Source organism: Pollicipes pollicipes, unplaced genomic scaffold (genome assembly GCF_011947565.3).
Source record: "Pollicipes pollicipes isolate AB1234 unplaced genomic scaffold, Ppol_2.1 Scaffold_3087;HRSCAF=3621_pilon_pilon_pilon, whole genome shotgun sequence".
Taxonomy (NCBI): domain Eukaryota; kingdom Metazoa; phylum Arthropoda; class Thecostraca; order Pollicipedomorpha; family Pollicipedidae; genus Pollicipes; species Pollicipes pollicipes.
The window spans coordinates 17,064,236-17,080,473 of NW_023596225.1; the positions used below are offsets into that span (position 1 = coordinate 17,064,236).

General features: G+C 62.2%; 1 protein-coding gene across 1 annotated transcript in view; it reads left to right on the forward strand.

Moving 5' to 3' along the window:
• LOC119090643 (solute carrier family 12 member 4-like) overlaps positions 1–14,606 on the forward strand; it is a 35,579-nt gene extending 20,973 nt beyond the window's left edge. Inside the window, 9 exon segments of the mRNA XM_037213488.1 lie at positions 1,595–1,754; positions 4,555–4,674; positions 6,469–6,668; positions 8,121–8,283; positions 8,995–9,184; positions 10,714–10,929; positions 11,614–11,616; positions 12,803–12,910; positions 14,154–14,606. Of these exon segments, the coding sequence (XP_037069383.1) occupies positions 1,595–1,754; positions 4,555–4,674; positions 6,469–6,668; positions 8,121–8,283; positions 8,995–9,184; positions 10,714–10,929; positions 11,614–11,616; positions 12,803–12,910; positions 14,154–14,252 (1,259 nt within the window). The 3' untranslated portion in view covers positions 14,253–14,606.
• The last annotated feature ends 1,632 nt before the right edge of the window (positions 14,607–16,238 follow it).

Consider the following 16,238-nt stretch of genomic DNA (forward strand, 5'->3'; position numbering starts at 1 on the left):
ATATTACCCCGCTGTAATCCGTAGGATATTGCGTGCGCGTACGCCGTCGATAATCGCCTGCAAGTTGTCACACGTCCTGAGTGCGCCATAAGCGTCGCGCGCCGTCGTCAAGCCGGCGGAGGCGCGCCGTGCGCCGCGACTGAGATGACGAGGCCTTGCCCGCGGGCGACGTCACCCGCGGCCAGCCGGGAATGAGAGCATCGCCATATGCTGGTCGGTCAGCTGTTCGTCATCGTCCGGCCTGGTGACGTCATCGGCGTCACTCGGGATCGCCCGGGGTAATTCCAAGGTGCCTGTTTAGTGGCTCGTCAATGGCAGCCTTGGCAGTGCTTCGCCGCCACCCTTCAGCACTGGCGTATTTCTGACCTAGAGCTCGGCTTGTCGGATTGACCATTGCAAAGCTTCTAAGATATCAGCGGCAGCCAATCGAGGTAAAGCCAAATGGTGCGGTGTCCGTATTTTTACGAGAAGAAATTCGCAGCGCTACGCATAACACGCAGGGGCTCCACGGCCCAACTTTCAGCCAGTCTGTCATGCATTAAGTTTTCCGCCCGCTGAAAGTTAGCGCTGACCTTTTCGGCATTCTCCATCCAGTGCGGGACCGGTTGGGGACTTCTGGTCAGTGCCGCCAGTCGTCAACCCAGCCGCGTCCTTTCTGTCCGCTTTCGTCCCAACTCGCTGTGGTCGGCCTGTCGTCGGCCCGGTCCGCTGTTTCGCGTCCCGTGCGGACGCTCCCCGGTGTTACCCCCGTCACGTGCTGACCAGACACTCCGCCTTCCGTTCAGCGCCGACCCAGCCGGCGTCATCGCTTTCAGCGCTTCCGGCGCCCCTTGTTTCCGTCCGGTTCCGGCGGTCGTGCCGTCTGCCGGCCTTGGTGGCGGCGGTCCTGCCGGCACCGCAGCCGGTGCGACTCGTCCGTCTTTTTCGCGCCGTAATTGGCGCGCGAGGTGACGGGTAATCGAGGCGGCAGACGGTCGCGCCGGCCTGATCAGTCGACTAATTTCCGGCTAATGATGTCCCCCTAATCGCCGGTCGGCCGGACTCGTCCGGGGGAGCGCGTCGGCGCGAGGAGGCGCGCCACTGTGGTCTGGGGTCGATGTGCGTCCCGCTTGTAGACAGTGCGTAAAAAGGGCGGTGAGGAACTGCTGGAAATGGAACAGAAGTAAGAAAAAACGGCTGACGAGTGCAAAAACGCCGTTGAACAAATGGAGCCACAATGGGATGTTTTGTCGCTTTTCTTTCTTTTTTTCTTTGCTTAACGGACAGCATCGTCGTGGAAGCTCCATCACAGCACTTAGAGACGCATTCAAGGCCGGATGTTTTTCGTCGCACCACCTGCCTTGTAAAATGTCATCTCGCGCCAAGCGGAGGCTGAGCGTATACCTGCGCTTGTTATAAGATGGCGCTGGCTTCACCGTTGTGATCGGCACCGGCGAGGAGGCGTCCACAGAGCATGGGCTCGGCTCAGCAGCGCAGAGCAGCCGGGGGCGCTGGGAACGCGTCGTCCAGCGATGCGCCGTGTCCGGATGCCGTCCGGCCCGTGCGTCATGCGCTGGTCGTCCTCCGCCCCGCTGACGCCCCCGCCGGTCCGCAGTTATCTCGGAGGTGGGCATCCTGATCGGCAACCTGGACGAGATCACGCCGATCATCACCATGTTCTTCCTCATGTGCTACGGCTTCGTGAACCTGGCGTGCGCGCTGCAGACGCTGCTGCGCACGCCCAGCTGGCGACCGCGCTTCAAGTACTACCACTGGTGAGCGGGCTGGGGCGCCTCGGGCGACGGGGTCCCCGGCTCCGTGCGTGAGTTACGATCTCGGAAATGCGTGGTGCGAGGGACGGCTCACGTGTTATTTGTTTCGACGGCGCGCGCGGACGTGGTGGGGCAGATGTGGCGCCGACTGTCGGGCCGTGTCAAACTTGTCTGGAGCGCGTTTGAAGCTGGCATCGCCTGGCGACAACAGAGTTATCGATCCGTAACGAGGTCAGGTGGATTAAGAGTGGGTGGCGACCTGGTCTCGGTTGAACGGTTATCAAATTTGTAACTTGAGCCGCCTCACCCGGCCACCTCGCTCCGTGAAGGGTGATAGCTGTGCGAACATTGATCGCAGGCTCACACCGTTTTTAGCAACATGGAGTGTGGCTCTAAAATTGTCGCGGTACAAAGTCCGGGGCATTTTCTGTCACAACTTGTTTGTATTACTGTATTACATAATTTCAGCCGCAGCGACGCAGCATTTAACGTTCGGTGCAGTTGCGTCACATTTGATGTGCACAGACATGGTCCGTGACTGATACAAGTGGATAGTACACGTGTCTCTTCAACCTGTTTTAGCCCTCTCGATCATACAATGCCAGAGCAGATCAGCTGCTAGCAATCAGCAGCCGCGTGGCAGCACCTCGGGTGTGACGCGTGAAGTGGACAATACATGATCCACACACCCATCATTTGCATGTCGTCCGCCCCCTTCCGTCCCATTCTTGCCCTCTGTTTGGTTCTCATTTCGTGCGTGACTCACACGTCCGGAGGTATCCTGCCATATGGTCTCGACGTCATATGTCATATGGTCTACATTTGTAACGTTGCACCTGGACTCACCATTATGCCTCCGTGTCTCTTCACTCTTCCACCATGCTTCTTAATATACAAAAAAATTGTGTTGAAATACACCTGCGGACAGTCCTGTCATGGAGCGATTGCAGATTTGCCGACATACAACATTTGTATGGACTTTGACAACTGGAAGGTCGTTGTTCAGTTTAACTACCCGGTTTCTATAAAAGTGTCCAGCTTTAATTATTTAACTTCGGTGAGTGCTGTCTCCATGTTCATCGGACCTCTTGTCTTCTGAGCGATTGTTCCTAGGTTATCATGCAACCTTCGTTTCCATGCCGCCAGGATTGCGTTTTTCATGCCTTGGTATTGTAGGAAACGCGTATCCAAGTATGGATAATCTGCTGTAATCCGGACTAGAGTCAACATTGTACCGTTTTGCCTTCTAGTATTGTCATTCAACCAGCTCCCTACCTTGTCAAGTGGTTACGTAACCAAGAGTTCCCGCCCATTTTTCAAGATTTCTCAAATTACTCTCGCCTAATTCTCTTGAATGTTCGCCTCATTATGCTGCAGTATTTGAGGCGGCACTTTCTCAGGTCATTGACTGGATAGAAATGGTGCGTTGGAATTTTGATATGGTTTATTCGTAGAAACATGGTACAATTAAAGCATTGGTGAAAACTTTGCTGCCATCAATTTTTATAAATGCGTTCTCCAATTCGCCTGCTCTTGCTCGCAATAATTGACGCCAGGGTTAGGCAAGCAGTTTTGCGTCCTTATCCAACCTTACGGCAAACTCGTGTGAATAATATCCACATCAGGTGCATTTACGCCAACGTCTTCAAGGCTCCCACGTAGCGTGTCTTTAGCGACCTTTGGAGGGCTGGAATACTCCAGCGCACTGATGTGGCGGCCACAGCCTCCTCTCTGTGGGGCATTTCTGATGGCACCGATGTGACCTGAATTCGCATTAGCCAACGCAGGATCGATGCCATTCCCAGGCTCGAATAGCGTAAGATACATATAGGCACTCGGAGGCCGTATGATGGCGGTCACAGACGCTTTAGTTACTGCACTAGTCCAAACGATCACCTCCAATTCAACTGTGGTGCAGTCGTGATGTTAGTGTTGATGCGAGTAAGCGACCACTAATAACGGCTCAGTAAGTGGCGAAATGGCCTGCTTCTGCCCATGCGATGTGCTGGTCACTCCCGATCGTTTCTCGTCAGCCACGTAGTCGGGAAAAGTTTATGTTAAATGTTTTGTTTGGACAGTATGATATTCTCCTGCTACGGGTAGCGCTTAGGTAATGTGTTGTCTTCTTCCTTCGTCTGAGACCGAACCACAAAATAGAGCTGGCTTAGTGCTGCGGCGGTCAACGGTCCGAAATGCATCAGAGAGCATGGCAGCCGTCTGGTTTGGAAGCCGCGTCTGGCATTGTAGATTCCCGGGGCAATGTTCAGCCACAGGCTCTTAAAATACGACAGCCCGGTGCGTCTGGCGCCATCGATTCTCCAAACGCTGCAGCCCGCTAAATCCCGCGGTGAGGAGAGCATCTGTTAGTCGAAGCCGCCGAAGCCGTCCGAGCGATGGACGCTGCACGGCGTCCGTGAAAACAGGCCGTCATTTGACATGTCCGTGGCTCAGGGCCGCTCGGCACTGACGAGAGTGACGCGGACCGTCATCGCATGGCCGTTATAACATAGCTTCACATGAACTATGAGATTAGGACTGTCGTTTCTTATGAAAGGCCGCCATGAACTAAGAGATCAGGATTGTTGTTTCTTATGATGAACTAAATATATAATGTATTATATATATATATATATATATATATATATATATATATATATATATATATATATAGGCAGGTCCGTGTTGGTCCCAGACAGACCCAATGACGGGTGTCACCCTGTCTTCCCGTCGCGATGCCGACCGGCCGGGTCTGCCCGTGCGCCTGCGCGCGAGCGGGCCCTGACGCTACCGCCTCTGTCTGCAGGATGCTGTCCTTCCTGGGCCTCTCGCTGTGCATCACCGTCATGTTCATGACCAGCTGGTACTACGCGCTGGTCGCCATGGTGATCGCTTTCGTCATATACAAGTACATCGAATTCCGCGGGTAAGTGTGCGGATTTCGCGCGGGCACTCGGCGTTCGCATGCCGACCGGGCTGTCGCGATGCGTGTGGAGCCGGGGCGCGTCCCCGGCGCCAGCAGCCACGCTGACTGCTGAGGCAATCGCTGGCGTTGGCGTCAAGACCGCTGCCGTCCGTGTTGGCGGGTCGGAGTAGACGTCACCGGCGGCGAGGCTTTCCCGGAGCCGGCTCCGGCCTCGGCGTCAGCGGCCGCAGGGCAGCCGCGGTGTTGTCAGCCGCCGCCCCCGTCCGCCGCTGGAGATGGCGGCGAGCGCGCGCCGGCGCCGGCCGATGTCCGCTGGCCGTGGCAGCTGAATGGCGGCTCCAGTCTCCATGCTGCCCCTGATCAGACCATTGCGGTCTCAGAGTCCGCCGCAGGAGTCCGCTGTCGGCCGCCGGTCTCCTGTGCGAGTCTGTTGTCGGCCGCCTGGTCCGCTGTCGGAGTCCGCTGTCGGCCTCCCGGCCCGCTGTGGAAGTCCGCTGTCGGCCGCCCGGTCTCCTGTGCGAGTCCGTTGTCGGCCGCTCGGTCTCCCGTGCGAGTCCGCTGTCGGCCGCCTGGTCCGCTGCCGGAGTCCGTTGTCGGCCGCCCGGTCTCCCTTGCGAGTCCGTTTTCGGTCGCCCGGTCCGCTGTGGAAGTCCGCTGTCGGCCGCCCGGTCTCCTGTGCGAGTCCATTGTCGGCCGTCCGGTCTCCTGTGCGAGTCCGTTGTCGGCCGCCCGGTCTCCTGTGCGAGTCCGTTGTCGGCCGCCCGGTCTCCTGTGCGAGTCCGCTGTCGGCCGCCTGGTCCGCTGCCGGAGTCCGTTGTCAGCCGCGCCCGCCAGGCTGCGCGATCGGCTCGTCTCAGCGCGGCTCGATCGGGCGGAACGGCCGGCGGCGCGGCGACGAGCGGCGCTAATGAGACGAGACACCATCACGGCGACGATCCCGGCGCGGCAGAGCCGAGGCGCCCCTGTTGCCGCCGCCTGGACGCCGCTAACTGCAGATTGGAGGGAGACCGGGGGCGGACTCGACTCCGCTGGGCGGAGGGGCGCTGGCCCCCCAGAGCGGGGGGCGCAGCGGCAGGGGAGGGCGGCCTGGCGGGCGACGGTGGCATCCGTCGCTCTCGGGGCCGGCCAGGCGCGGGCGCCTGCGTCCCGCCACGTGGCAGCCGCAGCGGTGGCAGATCAACTGATTGCTTCATTTTCGTGCCGGGCTCATTTAAGCGCACCATTGGATCACGCCGCTGTAATCGGTTTGTTCCCGCCGGCCGGGGCTAATTGAATGTTTGCGCGGCCGTGCTGGCTGCGGGCGGCCGAGACGCGGCCGGGCCTGGGAAAACAGGCGCGCTCGCGCCGCCTCCCCAGGGACCGAGCTCATTGGCCGTCCGGGCACGCTCGGGCCTCGCCCGGCGAGCCGCCCGCTATCGCTTGTTGTGTTCGGGTTGAGTGTGGGACATCAGGGGTGGGGCGCTGCTGTGGCTTTATGACGCGGCGGGAGGAGCGGAGCTCGTAGCTGACTGTCCCGAGGGGAGGGGTTGTGCTGCGGTTTGAGGAGGCTGGGCTGTCGTTTGTTTCGCAGAGTGCGCGCTGTTGACAGCGTGTGGTCCTGTCGCGCTGCAGCGGGCTCCGCTCTGTCACCCACGGCGCGGCGTGGTGGGTGAGAGCCGCGGCGCCTGGCGGCAGGAACAGTTGCGTGCGTCGATAAACAGTCGAACAGCTGACCATTAGCCGGTGTCTTTGTTTGCCGTGGGTCGGCGGCCGCGCCGGGCGGTCCTCGTTAACCACCTGGTCCGTCCATTACAGGGCGGAGAAAGAGTGGGGGGACGGCATCCGCGGTCTGGCGCTGTCCGCCGCGCGCTTCTCCCTGCTGCGGCTGGAGGAGGGGCCGCCGCACACCAAAAACTGGCGCCCCCAGCTGCTGCTGTTCGCCAAACTCGACTCCGAGCTGAACATCAAGTACCCGAAGCTCATCACGTTCGCCTCTCAGCTGAAGGCTGGCAAAGGTGAGCCGCTGGCGGCCGGGGCCCGCTCGTCCTCGCCAGTCGGACCAGCTTCCCAACCGGCCGTGATACCGCGCGTTCTCGGCAGTGCTGCCGGTCCGGTGTGGGCCGGCTGGGTGTTGCGTCGCCGCCGCGCGGCTGTGGGGTCAGGGTCGGCGCTGCGCCTCCCTCCCGGCCGCCTCGCCGCTGGCGGCGGCGCGCGCCCGCCGACGCCCTAGGTGGCAGCGGGCGGCCGGCAGTCAGGTGGGAGACGACTCTCGGCCGCGGCGCCGATCAATAAGCCGGCCTGGCCGCCGCCGCCGCCGCCGCCGCCGCTGCCCGGCATAGACGTGACGTCCGGACAGCCTCCAGCGCCGCCCGCGGCGGGACGGGGGGGGGGGGGGGGGGTGCCCGGCAGCGGCGAGCGTTCCCCAGGTCTGTCAGCCGAGACCCGGTGCTGAATGTTTCACTGATCGGCGCGGGGCGCGTCGGCTCAGTGGAGCGGACGGAGACGGGCGGTGCGGTCGTGCGGGAGGACGCCGGAGCCAGCTGGCCGCCTGTCGCGCCGCACCGAGCGCCTCGCCGGCGCCGATGTACCGGCTGTCGAGCCGAGGCGCTCCGGTCACCGAGCCGCCGCGCGCACTCCTGGCACGGTCGGCTGGCCGCCAGTCGTCCCGTGCTGCCTCGTCTGACCATCGCGACACCACCCTGCTCTCCCCGCCGGTGTGGCTGCGCTGCGGATTTCTCCTCAGGACCGAGCGGACAGCATTCCTCGGGGTTCAGCCTGTCGGGTACCCGCTATTAGGAGCTATTGGTAATTTTCCCGAACTTCAGTAAATCTGAGCGCCGTGATTTCCGGCGGAGCTGTTAAGCTTGACCAGTCCAGTGTTCCGCCGCTGCCGCCGCTGCCGCCACGTCTGGGCAGGTTCTGGTCCCCGCGCTGCCCGGTCTACTGTGTCAGCCGACGACCAAATTGAGTTCCGGGCATCGCGTGGGATTGACAAGGCGTCGCGCGGGGACACGTGACGCCCGCGCTCTCTGCTGGGCTGTCCGCGCCACGCTGGACACCAGACACGTCACGTGACGCCACACACGTCATGTGACACTCGCGCTCCGTCGGGCTGTCCGCGTCACGCTGGGTAGTCCGCATGGTGGCCGTCATGGGGTGCGGCTCAGCACGCCAGTGGTCGGAGCAAGTCCTCTTCGGCGACTGGTCACGGCTCACCCCCGGCCGGTGACGACTGGTCACGGCTCACCCCCGGCCGGTGACGACTGGTCACGGCTGACCCCCGCCCGGTGACGACTGGTCACGGCTGACCCCCGCCCGGTGACGACTGGTCACGGCTGACCCCCGCCCGGTGACGACTGGTCACGGCTGACCCCCGCCCGGTGACGACTGGCCACGGCTCGGCCAGTCGTCACCGGGCGTGACGACTGCTTGCCGACCCGGCCCCACCCGTGCCCCGCGCCTTCCAGGTCTGACGATGCTGGTAACAGTGCTGGAGGGTGACTTCAGCAAGACGTACGGCGAAGCGCAGGCGGCGCGCCTCAGCATACGGAAGGAGCTGGACCACGAGAAGGTCAAGGCCTTCGTCGACGTGCTGGCCGCCCAGAACGTCATCGAGGCCATCAATCACTTGTGAGGACGGGGGTGGACTGGCGTACTCTCCCCCCCCCCCCCCCTCCGCCTGCACCTCCGCCTCCGCTTGCGCCTCTGACTCCGCCTCAACCTTAACCTTAACCTCCGTCTCCGTCTCCGTCTCCGCTTCCGCCTCTGACTCCGCCTTCTTCATCTCCTTCATCGTGACCTCAGCCTACACCTATATCTCCACCCCTCCCATCCCCTCCCCCTCAGCCCTATCTCAACAGCAACAGATGGTGACAGATGTTGTGCTACGGCATGGGAGCAGTCGCCGGGGTTCTGACGTGCCGTGCCAAGCTGTCAGGATGAGTGATGTGTTGTAAGGTCTTGCGGTCTGTTAAACCTCTGAATGTTAGCCCTTTCCGCGCTGCGTTATTCGCACTCACTTTATTCGTGCATTATTCATGCTCTACGCATTGCGAGAATCTTATAAAGACACGACATTGATAAGATAAGCCCGAACCGCAGGCGGCCAGTGCAGGGGGTATATCACCACACGCGGGCGTTCGTTCTCACCAGCAGAAAAACGCCAATCACCCATGCTGATCCATGGGTGATTGGCGTTTGATGGCGCAACTCATGGCCACCCATGAGTTGCGCTGCGTCGCAATAAGCTGCCATTGATCTGTGTCGGTGGGTTGCGTGCAGCGTGCCTGTGCTGGCCGCTGGAGGCCGCGTGCTCACCCCGGTGCCTGTGTGCGCGCGCAGTATGCAGACGGCGGGCATGGGCGGCCTGCGACCCAACACGGCGGTGCTGGGCTGGCCTTACGGCTGGCGCCACCAGACGGACGCCAAGGCGCACCGCGTGTTCCTCGAGTCCGTGCGCAACACCAGCGCCAACAAGATGGCGCTGCTCGTGCCCAAGGGCATCAACTTCTTCCCGGCCAACAACGAAAAGGTGCGAGCGGCGGCGCACTTGCCCTGGGAAGTTTGTTTGCTGTGAGTGTTTGTGTTGTACGGCCGGGAGTTCGAGTGCCGCCGGGCGCGGGCGGGCCGGGGCGCTGAGCTGGCGCAGGGCGTTCTCCAGCGCGGGCTCGCTGGCGCGGTGAAAGGTCACGCGGGCTCGCCGCCCCGCAGTTCACAGCCCGTGGCTATGAACTGCGGCGAGAGGGCTGGGGTTTGCGCCGTTTGTCCTTTCACATGTGTCGCGATCAGCTTTGCTATTCGCGGGCGCGGAGCGGGGCAGGTTTTTCGTGTGCTCATTATCATCCAGCTTGCGGCGAGACTCGAGGACCTCAGGACCCCTCGCGCCTCTGCCGGTGAAATGTTCAGTGCTCGTGGTTACGTGCGGCGAGTTCTCATCAGATCGCACTGGCGCACTCTGAGACGGTGATTACTCGCGTCGTCGTGACGCGTTCCACGTGGCGGTGACCCGTCCCGTGGTGCTGCCGGAGCTAGCGGCTCCCATCTGCGTGCTCCGGCGGGTGGGGACGAAGCCATGGGCAATCCACGATGGTCCCCAAGTATGTTTTTAACGCAGGTCATGCCCTGGCGCTCACCCGCCTGCTTAGGTTATGAAATTGCCGGGATGCTTTTCGATTCATGGTCGTTGGTTTTGCTGGTAGCGTTTGGAGTTGAACTCAGAATTTTCGACCATGAGGCCAGTGCCTGATACCACCCAATCACGTACGGCAGTGCGGAACTGTAGCGGCGCCCGGGGCCGTACTTGTTAATGCAGTTTAATAACTCAATTGGATTATCAGCTTTGCATAGGAAATGAATGTGCCACGTCATATTGTTAGTCATTTCGGGAAGCGGAAGGCTGGACGGGCACCGGCACTGTTTTGGTTTAGTTTGGTTTTGTTTGGAGCCCTTCGGCCCATTAGTGACCATTCAGGGCGACTGGGGTGAGAAGGGTGGAAGTGGTGAGGCAAGACTAAGTGCATCTGGGTTCCTCCGCCGATACGCAGCCCGCACAGGCACCGCTCTTCTGGGTATGTGCTCCTCGCTCGGACGCCCTCCCCCCCCCCCCCCCTCTGCCAAGGGCACTAGCCCACCTACGGCTGGTGCACGCAGCTCCGTGCCGTGGCTGGTCCGGCCCCGTCCGTCCGACGCCGGCACCACAGCCGTCTCTGCGGCTGGTCGGAGCCGGTTCAGTGCGGCGCCGGCCGTTGGCGTGTGAGGCGGCGGCCGCTGACGGACGGCGCCCGCTGATGTGTACGGCGGCGGACGCGGCGGTGCCCGCCGCTGACGGGCGGCGGGCCGTCAGATCGCCAGGTTCGACGTCAGAGCGACGGCCGCAGTCGGCGCGCCAGGCACCGGCCGCCTTCCGTCGGCCCGGCGCCGCGCGGGACGGCCGCTTCTCGAGCGAGGCGCTGGTGTGGCGGTCGCGGCCGGCCGCGGCCTTCGCACTTTCGTAACCTTCGCTTGCACCACGGGCATGTCTCAGGTCGTGTTTCATCCGTCCATTGCCCTGCCCTTCCGCAGGTGGTTGGCAACATCGACATCTGGTGGATCGTACACGACGGTGGCCTCCTGATGCTGCTGCCCTTCCTGCTGAAGCAGTCGCGCACCTGGAAGGGCTGCAAGATGCGTATCTTCACCGTGGCGCAGATGGAGGATAACAGCATACAGATCAAGAAGGATCTGAAGACGTTCCTCTATCACCTCCGGATAGAGGCAGAAGTGGACGTCGTAGAAATGGTGAGCACATGGTGTCTTGGTATTTATATTGCGGCAGGCGTTTGTATCGTTCGTGTTGCGTAAGCCGCCGCGATTCACTGCATGGTATATTGTCCACGCAACACTTCAAGTGAGCCTGACAATAGTGTCTCTCTCCAAGTATCAAGGCGCTTACAACGTTTTCTAGAGGCCTGTCACTCCCAGGAGTCCCTGGGTCCGCTGGAGCACACCGGCCACCGCGTGGTCCGTAAGCGCACATTGACTCTGGCCAACTCAACTCAACAGCGCAGGAACTACAACACGGACCTAGGTTCCCGGAGGCAAGCCTCGACCAAAACACGGCCTGCGCTCAACACCGCACAGCTAAACACGAAACGCACAGCCAGATCCTGCGCCTTGAGTGCGGCCTGTGTCAGCTGTAGCTGAGCCGTCCTCCGGCGCCTGCCGTGTCGTATTCGCCGCCGTCGATGGCGGCAGCGTTGCCTGGCGTGTGGCGGCCGGGGCGGCGCCGTGCTGCCGCGCGTCTGCCGGCCGCGCCGCCGACCGACCGCGCCTGCCGTGTCGTGTTCGCCGCCGTCGACGGCGGCAGCGTTGCCTGGCGTGTGGCGGCCGGAGCGGCGCCGTGCTGCCGTGCGTCTGCCGGCCGCGCGGCCGACCGACCGCGCCCGTCACTGACCGCGTGCCTGTTCTCTGCCCCACCCGCAGGGCGTGAGTATGGCGGGGGCCGCCAGGTCAGGTGAACGGAGCGCGTGCTGCATGCCCGGTGCCCGTGCGGTAGCTTGCCGGTGTCGTAGTGGACGTGTCGCCGCCCGCCCCGACCCCTGGCGTTCGCTGTTGGCCGCTGTCGGCGGATGAACGCTCCGGTTGGGGCTGTGCATGGCATTCGGCGGGTCGCGGGGACCAGGCTAGCCGTTCGCATGGCGTCGGGCGTCGGTCGAGCGGAGCAGCAAAACGTCATGGCATGCCGTCATTTTGGTAGAACGTACTGAATCGGAATAGAAAAGTCCCGAGCCTGGCCGACCTGTCGCCGCCTGCGCGGCGGTGTCTGGCGGCCCGCGAGCCGCCGCCGGCAGCTTAGGCTGACCCCAGGCTAGGACCGGCCGGCCGGGCGGGCGGCGGCTCTGCGCGGCTCTCCGGCCGAGAGGCGGCGTCCCGCTCGCAGCACGGTTGTTGTCGTTCGGGTCCTGCTTGTCCGCTCGCCGGTAGCTGAAGGCGATGCCGAGGCGTGTGGTGAAGTGGTGCCGGCTGAGGCTCGCCAGGCGCCATCATTATTGTCGTGCTGTCCGGGCGGCGTATGAAAAGCTCAGAACACTGCCTGTCTTCCAGGTGTTTTCCGCGCCGGATTTCAATGAGATCAGCGGGATATTCTGGGTACTTCGCGCACGTGATGTTGTGCGTGTCTGGCCTGCATTGTTACATGCTTTTCCCCTCACAGTTGTATTATTCACCATCATTCGTGGTAGGCAAAAAGTGGTTGTCATAGTCATTTGATGCAGGTGTCAAAGAGGTTACGACAGAATATCATTCAATGGCTGCGGGAGCCCCTCACCATGGCAGTGACTCTGGCTCCGGGGCTGTTTGGTCCGCGTACCAGACCGGCCCGTCCGACCTGAGCACGCCCTGTGCGCTCTTTGTCCGCTGGGGCTCCTGTCGCCTGGGACCGCGTCGAGGTGCTGCACTCGGCAGCCGCACATAGCCCCGCCTCCCTGCCTCGACGCCCCAGGACGCTGTCGGGGTGCTGAGTCCACTATCTTTACCTCTCCACCCTTGTTGCTGGTCATCATGTCCGTCATGTGATGCCTGACCCCAACCTGCGCCCCGCCGCCTCTTCGCTTTGGTCGTGACCTGACCTGACCTGACCTGATGTGACCCGTCGGCTGGACGTCTGTTGCAGCACGACAGCGACATCTCGGCCTACACGTACGAGCGCACGCTCATGATGGAGCAGCGCAACCAGATGCTGCAGGAGATGCGGCTCAGCAGGAAGGAGCGGAACTCGGTGGTGAGTGACGCGCCCCTGGGCGTCGCCGCCGCCTCGCGGGGCACGATTCGAGGTCACGCATCGCGGTGTGGGTCGGCACGGTCCGCTCGTCTCTTCCTGGGGCTGCACCGTGTCACGTAGGGCAGATATTGGTCGGGACGGGGTGGGGACGCGTCGCCTGTCGAAGGGGATTTATGTTTCAGGCGGTGTAGCGGAAAGCAATGATCCCTGGCAGCGAGGCATGAAAAGATGAGAGCAAATGCTGGTGAGGTGACTCGGGCCAAGCGCGAAAGCGGGGTGCGCTGCTATTGCGACAGCTTTCAAATGGTCAACACACATTTTCAGTAGTCTAACACACTCACACATAAATTATACATTTGCTGCACCGCCGCATCACGCTTTCGGTACTGGGAAGTCACTAACGTTTTCGTCCCACACTGGCCTGTTCCTTGAGTGCTACCACCGGATTAGTGCAGGGTCCTTGACCATTAGCTGTAGGTAGCAGAGGGCTTGTGCCATCGCCCACCCAGCCCGGTAGTGCGTTTGGATAGGTACTTTGTCGTGCTGTAGCGTCGGCGTGCGAGCTGTGGTGAGCTCGTGGTCGTTCCCGCGTCCTGTCTAACCTATGCGCCGCCGCCCTCGTAAGGTGGAAGCCATCATGGGCGCCGACATGGACCAGATTCGGCGCCCCTCGATCAGCACTGTTCAGGACGTAGGTGATGGTGTGCGCAGCGCCGGCAGAGCCATCCACCAGCGGCGAAATGAACTATTACGCTCAAAGAGTTCCGCAGTGTGCCGCTGCGCTATTGTCTCCTTTGCCCATAAAACGCGTTGCCGTAAATCGGCACGAGCTGTGCAGGCGACCGCCTGGCTCTCGGTGTCAGCTGTGCCGCTGAAGTGGCCGCGGTGGGTGGCGTGTGCCCCCTGCCCGGTGACGATGGCTCTGCGGGCGGGCGGGCCGGAGCGGGCCCAGCGGCGGCCGCCCGCTCCGCGCCCGGTGACCGCCGGCCCCGTAGTTGACTGCTGCCAGCCAGACTGTACATAGAACCACGGCTCGGCGCGCGCCGCGCACCGGCGGGCGTAGTGCGACCCTGTACTGCAGGCCGGCCACCACCCTCGCGTAGAGGCGCTAGCGCCCCGGCCGAGCTTGACCTTCCAGCTGTGCCCGGCCCCGCTCGTCCACAGGCGGCCGCGCTGCGCTGCCCTCGGCGCCCACTGTTTCACCGCGCAGTCGTTCAGTGTTCTCTCCTCTCTCTGTTCGTAGCGGGGCTTTAAGTTCGATGAGAGGCCGGCCCTGGCCCAGGTATTTCCGCGCCGGCTCCGCCGGCGGGCGGCTTGTCGGTGTTTTGTCTGGAATAACTAGCTAACTGTTGTGGCTCGGATTGACTAGTGTTAGTTACTGTGCAGGATGCCTTTCCACTCGCGACTGGACTGGACCTAGACCTTCCGTGGATATGTACTCATTCTAAACTGGATCGGATGACATCCTGCGCTGATCTAACTGCTCGCTGTTTGCCTGATTTGATGTTTGCCTCGTGGGCATCTATCCGCGCTAAACTGGCTCTAACGTCAGTCTGCTGCAGCTACCTGTCCGCTTTAGACCAGCCTTGCCATGGGATATATCCGACCTATCCCAGATATCACCGAGACCCACTAAGGATACCCACCGTGGGCATAAATGGACGTAGCGCCAGTCGCTGCCGCTATTTTTTCGCTGGATCTTGAGCTGATGTAGGTGCCCGGGGGCCTATGTCTTGGCCAGACTGGGTGGGACATCGGTGCCCGGCAGCCTACTATTGGCAGTATGCTGGCTGTTTTGTTGGCGGCCGTCGTCAGGCGTCTGGGCCGGGCTGGTCGCGGTGGCTGCGGTCGGCGCCCACCGTCCCCGCCCCTGGCCGCCGTGGCCCGGCCGGTCTCAGACCGAGCGGGGCTGCGGCGCTCGCGCCGGTGTCCCCCGCGTGACGTCACAGGGTCGCGCCCGAGCTGGCGCAGTGGCGATCCGCCGCCTGCCGTCTGGCGCTGGCCGAGCCGACCCCAGCCTCGCCCCCCCCCCCCCCCCCGCCTCGCACCGCCCACCGGCCCGGCCCGGCCGTGCTGTCGTGCCGGCCCGGTGGCTCCGCCAAGCTGGTGCGACACCGCCCTGCCGCTGCATGCCTTCACCGCGCTGCCGTGACCTGTAACGTCACTGGGGCACGTCTGCCGGCGGCCTGATATGCCTTGCTCGTGCTGTGGCGCTGTGTTTTCAGTGTTTTCTGTCCAGGCACCGCCGCCACCGAACTTTGTGGTGGACGCTGCATGGCCGGGGAAGTGGAGCCGTCCTTACACTCTCAGTGATCAATCAATCGAACTTTGCGGAAGGATTGTGGTTGATAGGCGAGGTGAAGTGCAAAACGGCTAGAGGGTGAATCATCAGGATAGCAATAGCACTCGCCTCTGGATGTCGCATGATTTTTTGGTTCTCTCTCTTCTCTTCGTCTCTCTCTCTCTCTATCCTCTCTCTCTCCTGCTCTTCTCTCTCTCTCTCTCTCTCTCTCTCTCCTCTCTCTCCTCTATCTCTCATTGCGCTCTCTCTCTATCTATGCTCTACTCTATCTATCTTATCTCTTCTCTCTCTCTCTCTCTCGCGCGCTTATCGCGAGAGCTCGATATATCTCTCTCTCTCTCTCTCTCTCTCCTCTCTCTCTATCTCTCTCTCTCTTCTCTCTCCTCTCTCTCTCTCGCTCTTCTCCCACTTCCTCCCCACTGCCGCTTCCTCTTCCTATACCTCTCCCTCTCCCTCCCTTCTTTCCTCCCTCTCCGCTCCACCGATTTGTCCATTCACAACTATTTAATTGTCGATAATTTGCTCTCTGCCTCACGCACTTTTTTTTTACTCCAAAGGTCTTGCCTGCTCACCCTTTCTGGCTCCCCTCCCCTTTTGTTTTGTCAATCACGCGCACGCTCACGCCAGCTGGGCTCTGAGTCTTCACCGTCCGATCGTGTGCACCGCCTCGCTCGCTCTTCACGGGCCGCATGTGGCCGCCCCAGGTGCAGGAATCGTCGACAAGAGCTTCAAGAACGACTCACCGGTGCGCTCGTCCAAGGTGCACTTCTGGAGCGCGTGCTGCCGGAGGAGGGCGGCCGCCGAGCCGCCCGGCATATCGGTGAGAGCTCGCCGCGTGCGCGCCGCAGCTAACGCGCCCGCCGTGCCGCGCCGGCAGGCTAGCCTGCGCGCGGCGCTGAGCGGCGGCCGGCGGCGCACCGTGCAGCCCAACAGTCCGGCGCCGCCGCCGCGGCTGCCGCCGCTGACGCCGCAGCCGCCGCCGCAGCCGCCGCTGATCCGTTGACGCCGCAGCTGCCGCCGCTGATC